At 33.9% G+C, this 20,026-nt stretch overlaps 1 protein-coding gene across 10 annotated transcripts in view; it reads left to right on the top strand.

Moving 5' to 3' along the window:
- The window catches only part of LOC105047931 (histone deacetylase 1), a 38,466-nt gene that overhangs the window by 4,631 nt on the left and 13,809 nt on the right, over window positions 1-20,026 (top strand). The window contains exons 3-9 of one of the 10 annotated variants that reach the window (XR_012142556.1): window positions 112-342; window positions 4,508-4,599; window positions 4,698-4,752; window positions 6,542-6,613; window positions 6,709-6,819; window positions 7,138-7,193; window positions 8,168-8,398. Coding sequence is in view for 2 of the 10 variants with exons in the window: in XM_010927080.4 (XP_010925382.1) it covers window positions 112-342; window positions 4,508-4,599; window positions 4,698-4,752; window positions 6,542-6,613; window positions 6,709-6,819 (561 nt within the window). In the remaining 8 variants the exon portion in view is untranslated. Of the gene's footprint in view, window positions 1-111; window positions 343-4,507; window positions 4,600-4,697; window positions 4,753-6,541; window positions 6,614-6,708; window positions 6,820-7,134; window positions 8,399-20,026 lie in introns of those variants that run through there. The other 9 variants (XR_012142552.1, XR_012142553.1, XR_012142555.1 and 6 more) reach the window with 9 other exon arrangements.

The raw sequence follows: 20,026 nt of genomic DNA, 5'->3' as shown, positions 1-20,026 counted from the left end.
ATCTTTGCTGGGCTCTGGTAGTGTTGCCATTCAGTTTGCTATAGTGGTAGATTTCACCATGATTTAATTTTTGCTTCTTGATGCTTTTTTTCTGAAAAATATTTTGAGCAGACAGGTGTTGCACTTGGTGTAGAGATTGATGACAAGATGCCGCAACATGAATATTATGAGTATTTTGGTCCTGACTATACTCTTCATGTTGCACCAAGTAATATGGAGAATAAGAATACACGCCAGCAATTGGATGAAATAAGAGCAAAACTTTTAGATAATCTTTCAAAGCTCCAGCATGCTCCCAGTGTCCAATTTCAGGAACGACCACCTGATACGGAGTTTCCAGAGGTACTAATAATCTTCTCTGTTGAGCCTTTCCATAGATTGTTGGTCAGCCATGTAGTTCTTTTTCTTTCATATGTTTTGATCCACTGCTAGAAACACTCGCTATGGCTACGTTCCTATAATTAACATCTTTTCACTCAGGTTATAACATCAGGGAAGAATGTGTTAGATTTTTGTTAGCTCATGACATGTATTACTGTTTCTCTGTTCATTGAAGAATGAATGAGTAGGATTGTAAACTAATACTTGCCTCTAAAGGTAGGGGGGCTCAATAGTATTTGCACCCAAAAAAAAAAGAGGATTAAATGTCATGATAGTATCTTTTATGTTTTTCTTTGTGCAAAGTCATAATGTGCATGTAAAATTATTCATAATGTTTGGATCCTTTGGTATATATAAGGTAACCCTTGGATAAATCAAACTGAAGCAGTTTGATGTCTAACTCTGACCGCCTACTGCTAGTACCTCACCACCCACTCCAAGTTAAGCTGGTGCTTGTTGCACCAGGAGTTGTTACACTGGTGCAAATGCAGGGATGTTTTGTAACCATTGAGAAGAGATGGTTTATAATTGTATAGCGGTATATACAAACATATCTTTGGGCTGCCCGAAAGTGTTCATGGTATTGGCCAAATTGGTGTACCACGAAACCACACCCCCATTGCCATGGGTTTTGATGCCTTTTGAGAATATGCCTCAATGATCGATGGTTAATGGTGGCTGTCATTGGTTGTTTCACTTGAATAGGTAATAATGAGATCAATATTTGGAAGGAAATGATGCAGAGATAAGCACTGACATTGTTCTGCAAGAAGTTCAGCAAGCACTTGAAATAGCTAAAGCTAGCTTGAGTATGGCTGAGGCTAGGAGACAAGCAATTGAAGTGAATGCAGCTCTCGAACAAGCTAGGACACGAGTAGAGGCTGTAAATGCTATTGAATTGACTAAAATGCTCAATTCTTTTAAGCTAATTAAAATGACTTATTTTCTTCTGGGACTTTACTATTCGGTCGAAAGTTGTAGTTGTCAGAAAAGTCAGTGCACCGAGAAATGAATCTCTTTTGAAGAGATTCCATCAACTATTACACAATGTATAACTTTAATTAAAATTAGGAGACAGACTTACGGCCATGAATCACGTTTGGGAGGGAAATGTTACTCAAACAAAAAAGATAAGTGGTTTGCTAGATGTACATGACCGTGTAATGAGGATGATAGATGCCTTTTTTCATGGGCTTGATAGAGTTTTCACATCTTTTGGAGGCATTTAGTGGCAATTTTAATGTTTTAAGTCTTATATTTTAAATTTATTAAAAAGGCATATCGTCTTTTAAATCTTATATTTTAAATTTATTAAAAAGGCATATTATCTTTTCCAGATGCATCAAATTATTTTTGGTTGGTTTTAAAGAGCATTGGTAGATGCAGAAGATGCAGTGTACTAGTACTTGCATGCACTACTCGTTCCATGTATATTTAGTAGTGACCATTTTGTGCTTCCTTTGTCCTTTTACTATGCTTGAGTTCTCCTATTTTTTTACTATTTTCTTGGTGGAGTACTTTTTCTGTATGCATTAAAAGGGCACATTATATTATATTGATATCTACATATGATCAAGTTGGTTATCTGAAAAGGAGAATTCTTGATGTTTCTATTATAATCTGTATGTAAATAATGTGCTTGCCCACTTGGCTTTCCAACCCAGTCCACTCTTTTGGTGGACGCACATGTTACAACTGGGCATTTGACAATAATACTGGAATACCTGGTTGAGATAGTTTTTTTTTTCATACAGTCCATTCATAAACTTACTGGATCTTAACTTTTTGGCTTTAGCTTGGAGGGAGCTCTGTTAGTATCATTTTGATGATATTGCTGGAAAGGGGGTTGTAAATTGAGAGGCAGAGACTGATTGTATAGCACGCTAATCTTCATAAATGCTTGGGGTGAGAGAGGTGGACTGCATCCTGTAAAACCATTTAAGAAGTCTTAACTCTAATTGAGAAAGCTGACTGAAGTCATGTTTCAAATTTATTCAGTCATTGTACTTTAGTTGGTTTGGATAAATAAAGCAAAAGCTTATGTGTGCAATGCATTTAAAACAATGCTCAGCTTGCATCATAATTCATGTCATGTGGAAGATGTCCCTTAGTTGATGGACTAGTTCTCTAACCATGTTTGAAATGGCAAGCTAATGATGCTTTTTTGGCACAATGAAAATGCCCCAAACATACGCTAGAACCCCGGCCTGTAGCCTGGTAGGGTATTTGGAGGTCCAAACTGTTATGCTATGCAAAGCTTACGACATTTCGGCTTGTTATTGACTGCTTGATCCTTTTCTCAGAAAACATGAGTCACCAGAGACCCAATCAAGCTTCTGTCTATGCTCTGAATATCTAAGAAATATGGGTGATTAGTTACTGCTCTACTGGTAACCCGTCATATGATACTACCCAAGTCCCTCCTCAAAACTAAGCTCACTCTGCAGTTAGGTGGTTGAGAATGTAGAACAGACTAGCCCAGGCCGCTGTAAGCTCGGCAGCAGGAACAGACTTTGTTCCCAAAGGGATTGCAACCATCATTAAGATCCTTCAAAGTTGCGACCACAAACCCAGTACCAGCATTTTGTCGTTTTTCTTTTTTTTTATTTTTTGTTGGTGGCAAGTGGGCGAAATCTTGTCTTCAAGAAAGAGACTAAAATTCAGCAAGAAATGCACCCTTTTCTGCCACTCTGTTGTTGGGTTTGCTAAAATCAGTGTATACAATGTTAAACCAGGCAATTTTCTGCTCATGCGTGGTTGGAAAATATTTGAAACTTTTTTGTCGTGACACTGAGTTCAGAAAAAGTAAAAGAGGAGAATATTATGAATGAGTTGAGAAGATAATGGATAGTTTATCCCAGTGCCCTTATCTCTTTTGAATGAAGAAACATGTGGCAAATCAAGAGTTTTGTGCCTTTTTTTTTTTTTTTAAATAGCATACATAAACTACTAAACTCATAACCATTATGCAGTGATCATGACTATCTAAAAATTTAATCGAGATCATTGTACTAATTGGCGGTGCCAAAGAAGTTTATAGGCCTACCTGTAGCTTGGCATTATATTCATCTTCCATATTGGATCACCCCTTGTTGTTCAGCTGATTGGTCATCACTGTAATATCTCAAGCATTCATCTTTGTGTAAGTTCTTATCTTCTTTATTGTTTTCAAATACAACAATTAATTTAGTTAACATGCCATGGAAAATGTAATGCAAACAAGGTCCTGATATATATATATATACATTTTACACACACACACACACTTATATATATGTATGTATGTATGTATGTATATGTATAGAAATAGTTCTTTATTAGGAGGTAATGTTTTGAAGATCACAAACAATTTGTTATATTGGCACTAGATATAGAATTTGTCATCATTTTTAGGGTAATAAAGATATTTAGAACTAGTGGTTCCTCTATCATGATCACATGTTTTGTATTACCAACAACAATTGAACTTCTTTATGGTATTATTTTCCTGGTGTTTCTTGGTAGAATGTGTATATACATATTAACATATACACGTACATACAGACAGATAGTTCTTTATTAGGAGGTAATGTTTTGAAGATCATAAACAATTTGTTATATTGGCACTAAATATAGAATTTGTCATCATCTTTAGGTTAATTAAGATATTTAGAACTAGTGGTGCCTCTATAATGATCACATGTTTTGTGCTACTAAGACCAATTGAACTTCTTTATGGTATTTTTTTTTTGGCGTGTCTTGGTAGAATGCTTTTAGTGAGGTTTCTTGCTATCTATGAACATATCATGAGAGAGTGTCACAAGGTTTTCATTCTTGGTATTGGATCTTGTATCAGTAATTTAACCAATATACATCGGGTTGGTACAGTACATGGACCCATATCGGCATGTGGTATTCTGTTGGAGTAGGCACGGTAGCTGTACCATGTGCCTGTATCGCCCCGAACTGGGCCCCCTACGATCTCAGTACTGGGTGGTACTGTCATAAATGAAATCTTGTTGTGCATTTGTTGGTTATATATGTTAATCATGGGGATAAATTGTAAAAATGGGTGACATATCAAAGATAAAGGTTGACAATATTAACTTTAATGATTAACCATCAAGTATATGTTTGATATGTTCAGCCAGATGAAGACTTAGGGGATCCAGATGCAAGACATGATCCCAATTCTGATATGGAAATGGATGATCCCAAGCAACTAGATGAGTTATCTCGGTATTCATTTTCTGCACCCCTCCCTCACTTTATGTTGTTATTGTTACACTTTCTGCTGACAGACTCTGTTTGCCTTATTGGAAACCTCCATCAAACAGCATTCAGAACATAAAAATCAAGAGGGAGAACATTGAAAATGAATTAAAAGATCAGGTATCTGTTTGTTCAATGCTTCTTTTTCATCATTCATATGGCTAAAATTATTAATGCTTTTAATGTGTGATATTTACCATCAATGTTAATTTGCTCATTGTGGACTTCGAAGAACCAATTACATTTAGTTATATATGTACCTATATAATTAGAAGAAAGTTGATATTATATTGAAGAATTGTTCTTTCCTACAGTTGAATACAATGAGTTACAGGTCTCACCTCAACTTCCTTTTTGTAAGAAACAATAGGATGGGTATATATTTATTGAGAACTAGGATGGGTGGAAACCCAGCTGAATATCAGAGGGTGGGATTGAAGCAAGGTCTCTTCCATCAAAACAAGAAATTTTACCAACTTGGCCAGTTGATACGCTCTTCCACTCTTCTATATGGTTGTGAGCCTGGATTTGTGGATCTTATATGTAATAATGAAGATCCTATACAATATGAGGCCAGACTGTTCCTTTTGTTGGCATACATGCAAACTGTAGCATGTACATGAAACTTTGGTGATCTAAATCTACTACTTGGCCTTTGTTATTTCTCCACAATGGAGTCTTGAGCTAACTAGGTTGCCAATCCTTCTGTTTTGTTGAGGGCTATGTATGCTTCAAAGTTCATTGGAAACTATTGATGAGGCCAAAACAAGTTCTAGCAAGATTGCTTAGTTCTGTATTTCAAACACAATGTTGACTGGTTAGGAGTAAGGTAGACATGTGTTCTTGCAAAAGTTTCTGTTTGTACAGTTTATGTAATCACGGAAAATCATTGTTCATTCTACATGGTGGAGATAAGTTTGCATTTTGATATGAAAAATTGGCTGAAAATGTTTCACAAAACCATGATATTGACAGATGATCCTTTGTATAGATCATGTATGGTTGTCCTTTCAATTGAATAAATGAAAGAGTCAACACTCAGGGAGACTTCTTCGATAGAGCCTGACAAATATTTTTCCTTGAGGAGCTATTTGGATCCTTGCAACCCAACCACCAGCAAGTGGTTTTTGATACTCTGCAAATCAACTTAGTTGTAGCATAGGGGATTGCTTTTGAAGTCAAATTTTGAGCATTTTTGGCCCAGCAACGTTTTGCCAACTGAACTTGACCCATAGTCAGCCTGTCGTTAACACTATGCAACTCAGAAGACCATTGTTAAGTGATGGGTAAAGAATCTTTTTTAGGTTCAAAATAAAAGCTGGATTCTTTTCAAAATGAGAAGAAAAGGGGGAAGGGGGGAGAAAACTCTTTGTTTATAATGCTTTGTATCAAAAATGACAGCTTTATTCTCTTCATAATGAGAATGAACAGAAAATAGACAACTCATTCTCTATTATTCTTTTTCTAATTCACTTTCTTTTGTTTTTAACACCAGTTCAAACTTGTTTGCAGATTTATTATGAATTATGCCCCACCTCTGATATTTGATGGAACCCATCATCTAAACTTGGAACAAAAAATATTATTGTAATGAACAAAAGACCCAAATGACAACAAAGTTTTTGAATGACAAAAATATGAGTTATGATAAAACTATAGAAGAATCAATTGTCCGTTTTCAGATGAAAAACAATTAATTTCAAAAGCTCACGATGAGATGAACAGTTGGTTGTTTTAAGAATGGTTCTTAGATATTGTTCATTTTTCAAGTTGTCTTCTCAAATTAGTTAAGCTGCAGAAGCAAAACATTTATAGCACTCAAAGTTGCTACGGATGTGCCATCCAGTTCTATATGGTTCATGTTTTTCCTTTCTCCTTTTTCTTACTACTCAATTGCTAAACCATGCAGGAACATTACAAAGTTGCTGCAGACCATGCTAAAGCTGTGGAACCTATGGCTGAGGAGATCTTGTCCTCGAAGGTGACTGTTATAGACATCTAACTGAAAGCAGACTATTGTACAAAATGCTTTTTGTGCTCATTTTAGACAATATTTTCCTTATTGTCATGTACCAGGCTTTAGAGATTGGCCCCATGGCTATTGATGAGCCAAGCAGTATAAAGGCTGAGCAGGATAACCCGAACAAGTTGTCCACTGTACCTGTTATGATGTGCCCAAAATCCTAAGTACGCATAAGCTCACCGAGTACTTAGTGTTTAAGGGATGATTTTCTGTGCATGGCTGTGAAAGGTTTCCTGCCATTTCATTTTTTTATGCTCCCATATTTATGGTCAAACATGTTAGAATCACCATCTTGAGAATCTTCTCATAATGAATTAAACTATAAACAGGGTCTCATGCTAGAGTGGCCATGATGACATATTGAATCAAATGCACCGGCTTTCTCAGTTGTACAGCCAATTGAATGATCATTTAACTCTAGAAATCACTTGAAACTTTTTGTCAGTGTTTCCCCTCTTTCATTTTTCTTTTGTGGACAGCAGCGAAGTTATGCTGAGGCATGGTTGAGGCAAAAGAGCTGTTGCACTTTGTTCAAAAGGTGAGTTTTGCGATTTCAACAAGCCTTGGATAGGAGAATTGCATGCTATACCAAAGATGCCAGGTAAGTAACATCAACAGAAGCCATAGTTACTTTCTGAAGCATCTCTTAGAATTCTTCTGTATAGCAAGTGGTCTATTTGCATTATGCCTGCTATACCTAAATCCTTTGGCAAGTCCTATTGTCCTTTAGTCGCTACATGTGATGCGAGAAGGCTTTGTAGGTCTGGAGTTTCAAGAAGTCAGGTAGCTAAAAGCTTCAAAGGGCCTGGTGAGAGGAGAAATGGGGAAAACCCCAATATTCAGTATGTGTGATGAAAAGTAAATTAGAGTCCTTAGAGAAGTTTTCAAGACAAGATGTCTCATTTTGCAAATATATAAATGATAGGTTTCAACATGCAATTAATTGATAAAATAAGGGGCAAACATAATTAATGGATTATAGGTTTCTACATGCCATTAATTGATAAGAGGGTCAAACATAATGGTTCTGGGCCTTTTGAGGTCAAACTTTTTGAGTCAATGGTTTGAATGATTTTTGATCTTCTTCTGGTTTATATACATAACCTAACCTACTTAGATTCTAAAAGTGGCACCATCTGCCTTGTGTTGTGCAGAAATCTTGTCCATCTATGGTATAATGGTATCACATCCTGCCTTATTTGGTTGTTAAACAATAGAATGCGGACATGATCAAGTTGGATTCAGTTTGGCTCATTTCAGAATAGAACGTGTCCTGCTTGAGCCCAGTTTAATTAATATAGAGTGAACTCAAGTCTCAGCTTATTAAGCTGGCTGCATAGATCCAGGTTTTCCCTTATTATCAGAGCCTGATGTGGAGCTAAAATAGGGGCTACAGTATGGCTGAAATTAGATTGGATATTTCATGGATTGCTTCTGATTCTTAAGATCAGAGATTTAATCATTCTTTGATGATGGAAATTTGGAGGCTCAGCTCGGGTATTACCTGTGCAGTGTGAGGCTAATAAAGCGGCTGATTAGGTGCCATCATTTGTGGCAAAGCAGGAGACTCCTGACCTACCGGGCGAGCTCCGGAATATTTTGTTTTCAAACACTGGCGATCATGTTTACTCAAAGGCTTTGTAAAGCAGCCCGCAAATTCAACAAAAAATATCCATCCAAAACCATTTCTGTATTCAGATTATTTGAATATCCATGTGAATAGTCGTATATAGTTTTCATGAACGTCTACAAGAAGATAAGTAACAACATTAGCATATTTTTAATATAATTTTTCTTGAGTAATATCTTGGAGGATTATAAAATTCAACTATCTGATCTATAATATATTTTTTTTGCTTTCACAATGCTTGATCTGTATACATACCTATTTAAAATAAATATGGGCATGGATTATAACGTGGGACTATTATCTATATTTTTTGGTATTTTTCAAATAAAAATAAGCAAACTAATATTTATTTTGTTTGTGATTCATTTTTAGCATTAGGCCAAAATCCCTGCCCTCCTTACTTTAGTAGTGGCAATCGGGTCGGATTGGTCATAAATAAATGGATCAGATCTGATGCAGGTCGGATCAGAAAATTTTAAATCTAAACTTGATCTGTTTATTAAATAAGTTATAATTTACAATCTGAATCGGATATGTTTAATAAACAGATAATTCGATCCGATTTGTTTAACTTGTTTACTAAATGGATATGACATTCCATTTAATTCTACTATTGAATCATAATTTGAATAATAATTTAATCAATAAATATTTATAAAAATTTAAAAATTAATAATTTATGAAATTATTATTTTAAGTGAATAGTTATGTCCTAAATTAAAAAAATAATAATAATTTTATTCATCTAAAACACACCAATCCGGTGATTATAATCGAACTCAAGCATGATGAGAATGAGTGAGATCCGGACGGTGTGGTCGGTCAGCACCAGCCTCCCCTTTCGCATGTTGTCGAGCGTAGCAACAGTGCTCGAGTGGGGCTCGATGTAGTCAAAGTGGAGGCCCATCGCACCAATAACGACTCCTCGACCCACAGTCGGATCAGGCTAATGTCGAGCAAAACAATCACGACTGCGATGAAGATAAGGACCACGATAGCTCTGATAGCCTCGAGGAGGCCAACAGTGAGGCAGTGGATAAGGGCAACGTCGTTGTGGGCGGCGTGGAGAGGGGTGGTCTTGGAGTCCTCATGGAGCGCGATGATGGGGGCAGCATTGGAGAGAATGGCGGATGCTATAAGCTCCACCTAGGCAGCCATCGTCCGGACGAGCCATCCCGTCGATTTGGGGAACACAAGGAGGTCGCCATCGTTAGGCTTGTGCTTTTTTTCGTTTGCTCTGTTTTCAAAAGGAGGGGGGAGGCGGCGGCGATGGTGGTGGTAGAGGCGACATAGGGTGCCGCTGCCTAATCGGCCAAGAGCAAGAGCAAGCAACAGAGGAAGAGGAAATAGGGCGCCATCTGGTCACCCAGTCGGCCACTTAGGGTTAGAGAAGGATTGCGTGAGTCAAAATAGTGGCCCACGTGAATGTTTCCATCTTTTCGAGTTTTCGGTCGCGATATGCGATTGAAACACTATTTTGAATTTTAAATGGGCCACCCCTGGCCACAAGTTTATTCATCCAAACAAGTTATCTAATTTGATCCAACTCGATCTAATCTAAAAATTAAACAGATTAAATGGCTTAAACAGGTCAGACATCTGAAATCTGAACTTGAGCCGCATAATAAACGAGTTAAACAGGTCAATCTATTTACGATTTGAACCTGTTTAGTCCAAATCCAAACATATTTGTGATGGATCGAATGCGGGTTGGATTGATGGGTTGGATTATATTTTGCCACCCCTATCTTACTTTGAATATCCATAATTGCTCCAACTAATTCAGCTCAACCATATGAAAATTTTTCAAGATCAACAAAAATTGTTTAGGGCCCATTAGAAGGAACAAAAATCAAATGGGGCGGGCACTATAAAATATCATATGGGGCGGGCTTTGATAAGCTTGCGATGTTGCCGTTAAGACATCATAATTATCAAATTAATTTTAATTTTTAAAAATTAAAAATACATAGAAAGTAGTAAGTCAGGTCGAATGCACAGAGAAGACAGTATTTTAATTTAAAATTTTTAATTTTATAAAAAAATAAAATTTTGAGAAAAATAATTTAAGTCGAAAAACAGAAATTAAAAGTATAAAAAATAAATCAGGTACTAAGATCTACTATTTATATCCTCACTTCTACTTGCAATAAAAATAAAAGACAGAAATTAAAAGAGCATAAAAATAAATTAGTACTAAGATCTACTAGATAGATCTTAGTATCTACTTACAATAAAAATATAAGATAGAAATTTAAAGTGCAATAAAATAAATTTTACATTAATTAAAATTTAAAATTTAAGTATAAAAATTTTTAAAGAATAATAAAATAAAATAAAACTGTAACAAGTATCTGAAGTTGATTGGCGCAGTCTTGTCGGGAAGATGATTGATGATCTCTCCTTTCGTACTCCGTAGAATAAATTGGCTTATCTCCATCTTTTTCTTGAATTTCTAAACCTCTCTAATTTTTTTTTCTATTTTTCTATTTTTTTATTATTTTTCTCTGCTTTTTTCTCTTATTCCTGGATCCTCTTATTTATAGGTAAATTTTTCATCTTTTTCTGATTGCAAATGGTGTTCCAAAACTCCTCAAAATCGTGTTAAACCTGTGCCCCTTAATTCTGGCCATTGGATCTTGTTTGGACTGCCCAAGTCAGCCTAAAAATCATTGCTCAAAGTCTTATCTCGATCGAATTTGATATCAACTGTTGGATCGCATGATAGATTTAATTTCGGCCGTTGATCAGCGCACAGGATCTCCTATTCACGATCAGGATCGATACTGACCGTCGGATCAAGTGATGGATCTATTTTGGACCATCAGATGGCACAAAGAATTCTTTATTGTTTTAGTTTTTAGCCGGCAACCAACCATAATAGTTGGATCTCACTCAGGAATCATTGCCAGCCATTGGATCGTGCAAAGAAGTGGGCCACCAACGAAGCATATGGAAAAGCACATCTTGGATCGTCCAATCGCATGTTTGGCATGATCTCAACCGTCTGATCATGCAAAGCTCATTCGTCCACCCATAGATCGCATCGTGCACTGCAAACTGTGCTTGTGGACTGCGCCCTTGATTCTGTGGAACGAATGGCCGGTCCATCGTGCACCGAAGACTATTTAAAATAAATTTTTGGATATTTTGGTTTGATTTTGCTCGGATTTTATGCCTGAATTTTTTTTTAAAAAAATATGAATTAAATTCTTCATTAATTCTTTAATTATTTTGATGCTTAAATTATTCAATTAGCTTGACATCTATTTTTTATAAATATGCTCTAATTTTATATTTTTTAAAATTATTTATTTTTATAAAAAAATTTAATTTATTTATGAAATTAGATTTTATAGAAGATGTTAGCATCATTAATTATCAAAAATATCTAAAATAAATATAAAAATATATGACTTATTATATCCTCCAGCTTGAACTTTATTCATCCTCGAGTAAAGAAAGAATTTAGAGTTAAATATCTTTTAACTTAGAGTTTCAAATTTTACCAGGTAAATTTAAAAAGGATCACTGATGTTTAGTAGAGCGTAAGTAAGGTATGTCATTAAGATATTAATAATAATCAATATGAGAGTTAAGCTAAGAATGCTAAATCTTTTCTGAATTTTTTTTAAATTATCTCTACTTTTATGTTCAGATCATTAACCTTCATATGGATAAGTATATTGTTACTTCTGTCTTTCATTTATTGATTTGATTTTTTTTTTAATGTTGTATTGCTATTGAGTATCTTAATCCCTTAAGCTTTCTGTTTGATCCATATAGCGACTTTTCAGCCAATGACTCTCAAATCAGATGGCTTTAGGGCACTAGGTATAAAATAACTCTCAAATTTACTTGCTTAAATCAAACAGGTTACGAGTTAAAACTAGTTTTACAACAAAGCTTTTTTTGCCTTTCATATCTTTTGACGTGAAACTCAATGTTTGCTTAGGCAAAGAGGTCTGATTACTCCGCATGAAGTACTTAAAATTTTTTTTTCTCTTTATATATATATATATATATGAAAAAATATATAGTTACCCTACACAAGTCCATAGGAAGTAAACTCTTCTTTGATGCTGGTAGAAAAATTTAGAAATGCTCAAGAAAAACTGTTTAAGTTCTAAACTTAACTCTTTATTGGGTTTCTTAATACTTGATCCCTCGATATCTCACAAACTCTCTGATCTTTACATCAATTTTTTTTTAAAAAATACTTGATTTAACTCGATTCTTAAGTGTAATCAGGTGCTTAAATATTAAATACTAACTTACTTAAGGACTTAAATTATTATTATTATTATTATTCTCCCCCAACTTAATCGATATTATCCTCAATAGAGTAAGAAAAATAAAGGGTGCATACAAAGAGAGAAAAAAGAGATGTTACATAATCCAGAAGTCTTTTTAAAATTACTTCTCCCTCCAACTTAGTCAATATTGTCTTCAAATCTTTACAAAAGACACGAAGTAAAATTCGATTAATCTAAACAAAATATAAAAGATATCAAAAAGTAAAAACTGGGTTGCCTCCCTAAAAGCGCTAAGTTTACCATCTTCAGTCAGACCATGCCGATTCTCTCATCTATCCCGTGTCGAATATTGGATTGACAAGTTCTAGTAGATAAGGTGGGTGAGATGAATCAAATAGGGCATTCATCTCCTGGACTTGAATTTCTTCAATGGGCTCATTTAGAAAATTATTTTTTATTAATTTTAAGGAGGAATCGGATTCAACTATTTCATCTATTAATTCGACTATCGAACATTTTTTCTCCTTATGAGTGTATTTTAAGGTATTAAAAATATTAATTCTCACCTTTTGATTTCCAAAAGAAATGTCTATGGCTCATGTTTTACAATTGATATTGGCATTGGTAGTGGCCAGGAATGAACGCTCTAAAATTATGAAATTTTGATTCAGCTCTTGAGATGATTTCATATCAAATATGAAGAAGTCTACTGAAAAATAACATTGATTTACTCTAACTAAGACATCCTCAATCACGTCACGTGGCGTCTTTACAAATTTATCAAAAAATTGCAGAATAACTAACATGGGTTTCAATTCTCCAATCTCAAATTTTTCATACACCGAGATCGGAAGTAGATTTACATTAGCTCCTAAATCTAACAGAGCTTGGTCAAAGGTGATGCCTTCTATAACACATGAAATCAAAGGAGCACTAGGGTCTTTCACTTTCTGAGGCAATGGGTTCAACAGGACTGCATTGACATCCTCAGACAGCATAATTTTCTCTATTATTCTCGATTCACGTTTTTGTGTGTAGAGTTTCTTAAGAAATTTTGCATAAGCCGGAATGTGCTGAATCGCATCGAAAAGGGATAGATTAATGTGAACTTGCTCAAACAATTCTATTAGTTCTTCGTTATATGCTCTTTGCTTTTTGTAGAAAGAACCGACTTCTAAGGCTGAAGAGAATGGGACTCTTGGTTTATATGTCTCAGATAAATCATCTGCGCTCTTCTTCCCTTTGTCTTTCTCACTCAAATTGGAACCATCATCAATACCAATTTCGGACTCAAGTTCATCTATTGGGTTAGTCTCAGTACTAACCTCTTCTTCCAAATTCTCATTGTGGCTAGTATCAGTACTAACCTCTCTCACTTGATCTTGATATGGATCTTTAAGAATCCTACTACTTCTAAGTTCAGTAATTGCGTTGGCATTCTCAAATTGAGGATTCTTACAGGGGTCATTGAATTGATGACTAGATCCAGATGGTTGGTGGGTGGATGGATTGTTCCTGAGATTTGGTATCGGTTGGCTTGGTAATTGATCTAGTTCTCTTCTCATGATAGACTCAGCTAACTATCCTATTTGTGCTTCTAGCCTAGCGATAGATTGCTGTTGGATCGTAATCAATTGTTGGAGTTGATTAAATCTATCATCGGCTAGATTGATCTATTGAAGAGATGGGTATGACGGCTGATTATGATATGATAGCTGGGTAGGCTGACTAGGCTGATCTCTATTATAGGTATAATTCTGGTATTTGGGCCTATTTTAAATGTTTTGCATTAGAAGAAATTTGGGTCTGAGCCTGAATCTCTTGGGGTCTTCAAGAAAAATTGGGGTGGTTCTTCCAACCTAGATTATATGTATTTAAGAATGGGTCATTGACAGGCTTGGAGTAACTTTGAACAGCTTGAACTTGTTCTTGGATGAAAGATGAAAACTGTGCAGCCGTGGGACATTCACTCACATGATTGACTGGGCTAGCACAGATAGAACAGATCTCCTGATAATTAGAAGGTAGTATATATTGTGCAGGAGATTGTTAACCTAGGATTAAGAACTGATCTAACTTCTAGGCAAGAAAGTCAACTTTATCTAATTTTTGAGCTATTAGGTTCAAGTCAGCCTTAGAACTAGAGTCTGTTTGTTTGATCTCAAAAATTTCTGCCTACTTTTAGTGAGGGATTGATTTTTCATAGGAAGATAATGAAGCATGGTTGATCAAGTTTTCACTCAAAATTTTAAATAAAGTATAGGCTTCATCCTCACTCTTACTCATGAATGCACCTCCATAAGATGCATCTATCATCTATCTATACTGATCACCTAAATCTTCATAGAAAGCTTGAATAATTTGCCACTTAGATAAACCATGGTGTGGACATTTTCTAAGAAGTTCCTTAAGTCTCTCCCATGACTCATGAATTTGTTCCCCTGGAAGTTGAACAAATCTAGTGATGGCTCACCTTATGGTGTTGGTTCTACCTATGTGATAGAATTTCTTAAGAAACTCATGCTGCATATCAGCCCAAGTTTGGATCGATCTCCCTATTGTGCCAAGCCAATACTTGGCTTTGTCCTTAAGTGAGGAGGAGAATAGGATCAGTCTAAGTGCATCATCAGTAAAATTTTAAATTTTCATCATGGAACAGATTTCTAAGAACTCATCTAGATGCTTGTAAGAATCTTCATTGGTGTTCCTATAGAAAGATGAGAGCATCTGGATTGTGGTCGACTTGATCTCATAATGGCTTGCATGGATATCAGATAAGTGGATAAAAGTCGATGGGTTATAGATGGAAGGAATAAAATATTCCTTCATCTGACTAGGTAGTTCTCTAGAGTTTTCAGCCATTTGATTTTCAGGTTTAACGTGAATCAACCATTCAATTTCAGGATTAGATTCAACTAGATCAGGGTAAAGAGATCTTCTACCATGCATGTACTAGTGCAAATCCAAATGTGCGTGGTTCGGATTTTTTTTTAAGAAGAGAGAGAAAAGAAAAAGAAGAGGAAGAAAGAGAAGTTCTAAAGGTAAGAACTTTAAGAAAGTCCTAGACCTAAAGACGATAGATGAGAAGAATTAGTTATGGTTAACTGTTAATCGCAATCAAATTAGCAAGCAATTAAACCTAAACACCTATGAGTTTTTTAGACCTAACAGTTCGATGTAGAGTGACTTGACCTAGATGTAAGTTGGGTTTGTTCTCACTTCCTTCAACTAGTCAGATAAGAGATAGGGCCATAGGGGTCCCCCCGTTACTTGTCTTAGACACTAATTGAATTGACCAGATAAGCTAACGGAACCAATTAAATAATCACGAGTCTATTTAGACTCAGCCTTTGTAACATCTTGTCTTAGATACCAGTTTTAAGAGTGTGTCCAAACTTTGCACTTGACTTCATCACAATACTCAAACTAATTAAACTCAATTGATCCTAGAGGCCAACATCTACTTAATTTTAATTAGGCTTGGGTTAATGTAAGATACTGATTGATTATTTTTGGACTAAGAAAGGGTGATGAAATTTTTATCTTATCTTGTTAATGGATGTTGCCCTTAAGTTGATTTGAGAAGAAATGCACAATGAATTTCAAACAAAGGGTTCTATGCAACTAAATTAGATGCATGAAATTAATCAAACTCGAAAGCTTACATTGTCTCCAACGATCATCCAAAAGTAAATCTAAGATGATGAATACTTCTAAACAATTAAGTTTCTACTCTTGTCATGCGATTTTTATTAAGTTTATGTAGATGAATTTTATGTTAATTTGAAAAAAATAGTAATTAATAGTAAAAAAAAAAAAAGAAGAAAGTAGTTCAAGGTTAAGGTTAGGATTGATCTCACCAACTTAAAGCGTTTCACCCTTCTTCTTCTTTTTTTTATTTTTTTTTGCAAAAAGATAAAAAATCAGAAAAGTTTGTAAGCTATATTCATAAGAAAATCAAAAAAATCAAACGTTAAAATTGGTGCCTTCCCCAGCAACGGCGTCAAAAATTAATAGGCTCGCGATGTTGTCATTAGGATACCGTGATTATCAAATTAATTTTAATTTTTAAAATTAAAAATATATGAAAAGTAGTGAGTTGGATCGAATCCACAGAGAATGCAGTATTTTGATTTGAAATATTTGATTTTATAAAAAAAATAAAATTTTGAGGAAAGTAATTTAAGTTGGAAAACAGAAATTAAAAGTTAAAAAATAAATCAGATAATAAGATCTACTATTTAGATCTTAGCTTCTAGTTGCAATAAAAATAAAAGATTAGAATTAAAAAAATATAAAAATAAATTAGTATAAAGATCTACTAACTAGAATTTAGCATCTACTTGCAATAAAAATAAAAGATAAAAATTTAAAATATAATAAAATAAATTTTATATTAATTAAAATTTAAAATTCAAGTATAAAAAAAATTAAAATAATAATAAAATAAAATATAACTGTAATAAATATCTGAAGTTGATCAGCGTAGTCTCATCGAGAAGATGGTTGACGATCTCTCTTTCTTTCTTCATACTTCGTATGGATCTCTAAATCTCTCTAATTTTTTTATTTTTTTTATTTTTTAATTATTTTTTCTATTTTTCTCTTATTCCCGGACCTCCTTATTTATAGATTAATTTTTTATATTTTTTGATTGCAAATGGAGTCCCAAAACTCCTCAAAATCGTGTTAGACCCGTACCCTTTAATTCTAACTATTGGATTTTGTTTGGACCGCCCGACCAGCCCAAAAATCACTGCTCAAAGCCTTATCTCGATTGGATTTGATATTAATTGTTGGATTGCATGATAGATTTAATTTTGACTGTTGATCAGCGCACAGGGCCTCCTATTCATAGTCAGGATCGATACTGACCGTCGGATCGGGCGATGGATCTATTTTGGACCATCGGATGGCACAAAGAATCCTTCATCATTTTAGTTTTCAGCCGGCAATCAACCACAGCCGTTGGATCTCACTCAGGAATCGTTGCCAGCTATTGGATCGCGCAAAGAAGTGGACCACCATCGAAGCATATGGGAAAACGCATCTTGGACTGTCCGATCACATGTTTGGCATGATCTCAGCCATCCGATCATGCAAAGCTCATCTTTCTACTCGTGGACCACATCGTGCATCGTGAACTGTGCTTGTGGATCGTACCCTTGATTTTGTGGACAGAGCGATCGGTCTACCATGCATCGAAAGCTATTTAAAATAAATTTTTGGATATTTGGGTTTGATTTTACTCAAATTTTGTGTCTGAAAAATAAAAAAATATGAATTAAATTTTTTATTAATTTTTTAATTATTTTGATGCTTAAATTACTCAATTAGTTTGATATCTATTTTTTATAAATATATTTTAATTTTATATTTTTAAAATTATTTTTTTATAAAAAAATCTAATTTATTTATGAAATTAGATTTTTTAGAAGATGTTAGCATCATTAATTATCAAAAATATCTAAAATAAATATAAAAATATACGACTTATCAGACTTCATAATGTGCCACGTTTGTCTTAATACTAATCTTAAAGAATAAGTTAAAAAGTTAAAAAAAAATTTACCGATGGAGTTATTAGTTTCATGATTAAAGCATTCTTCTTCCTTATTTTCAGTATATAGCGATACATACTATATGATCATATGATACATACTAAATATATAATCAGATGATACATACTATAAGCTTTTTTATGTACACTTAGCAACGATCCAATACACACCTACAGCTAAATTGATACATAGTTTATCGAACTTAGTATTCATCAGTATACAGTATATGACTAGTTGATACATATCTAACAAAATATTCATCCAACATCTCAATACATATCTCTAGATAAAGCGATATATAGTTTTTAAAACATAACATTCATCAGCATATAGCATATGACTAAATGATATACACTAGAAGGCTTATTGATACATACGGTAAATATTTTTTATACACACTTAGCAATGACCCAATACACACCTCGAGTCCTTCTCCTCTTCTAAATTTTTTTTCTAAGATCTTTGCATTTAAAAGTTTATAAAAATTATGTATCATTTTACTTAGAGGTGTGTATTAGAATGTCGGATAAAAATTTTATTAGGTGTATATCAACTAATCATATACTGTATATCAGTAAATACTATGTTCGATAAACTATGTATCAATTTATCTGTAGATGTGTATTGGATTGTTGCTGAATGTGTATCAAAAAAGCTTACAGTATGTATTAATAAGCTGTCTAGTATGTATCATTTACTCATATGCTGTGTATTGATGAATACTATATTTTGAAAACTATGTATTGCTTTATCTGAAAGTATGTATTGGGATATTGGATGAATATTTTACTAGGTATGTATCAACTAGTCATATTCTCTGTACTGATGAAACTAAGTTCGATAAACTATGTATCAATTTAGCTATAGGTATATATTGGATCATTGCTGAGTGTATATCAAAAAAGCTTACAGTATGTATTATCTGGTTATATATTTAGTGTGTATCATATGGTCATATAATATGTATCGCTATATACTGAAAATAAAGAAGAAAGAGAATGCCTTAATCATGGGACTAATAACTCCGTTAGTAGAAAAATCTTTGACTTTTAAATTTGTTCTTTAAGATTAGTATTAAGAGAAACATGACACACTATGAAGGCCGCCCCATATGATATTTTATAGTACTCGCACATATGATTTTTGTTCCAATGGTCTAGTGGTAGAAATAGTGCCCATATGATCTATACAAAATATATGACTAGTTGATACACACCTAGCAAAAGATTCATCCAACATCTTAATATACACCTCTAGATAAAATGATACGTAATTTTCAAAACATAGCATTCATCAGCATACAGCACATGAGCAAATAATATACACTAGATAGTTTATTGATACATATGATAAGTTTTTTTGATATACACTCAGCAATGATCCAATACACACCTCAAGGCTCTTTTTTTTCTTTTAATTTTTTTTTTTAAATCTTTCAATATAAAAGTTTATGAAAATTGTGTATCGTTTTACCTAAAGTTGTATATTGGAACGTTAGATGAATATTTTGTTAGTATGTATCAACTGACCATATATTATATACCAGTAAATATTAAGTTTGATAAATTATGTATCAATTTATCTGTAGGTGTGTATTAAATCGTTGCTAGGTGTGTATTAAAAAGCTTACAGTATATATCAATAAATCATCTAGTATGTATCATTTGCTCATATGCTGTGTACTGATGAATGCTATATTTTAAAAATTATATATTACTATACTTAGATGTGTATATTAGAACGTTGGATGAATATTTTGCTAGATGTGTATCAATTAATCATATACTCTGTATTGATGAAACTAAATTCGGTAAACTATGTATCAATTTAGCTGTGGGAGTATATTGGATCGTTGATGTGTGTATATCAAAAAAGCTTATAGTATATATCATCTGATTATATATTTAGTGTGTATCATATGGTC

Source organism: Elaeis guineensis, chromosome 7 (genome assembly GCF_000442705.2).
Source record: "Elaeis guineensis isolate ETL-2024a chromosome 7, EG11, whole genome shotgun sequence".
Taxonomy (NCBI): domain Eukaryota; kingdom Viridiplantae; phylum Streptophyta; class Magnoliopsida; order Arecales; family Arecaceae; genus Elaeis; species Elaeis guineensis.
The sequence above is the reverse complement of the archived record's forward strand: the minus strand, read 5'-3'. Positions and strand labels throughout refer to the sequence as shown.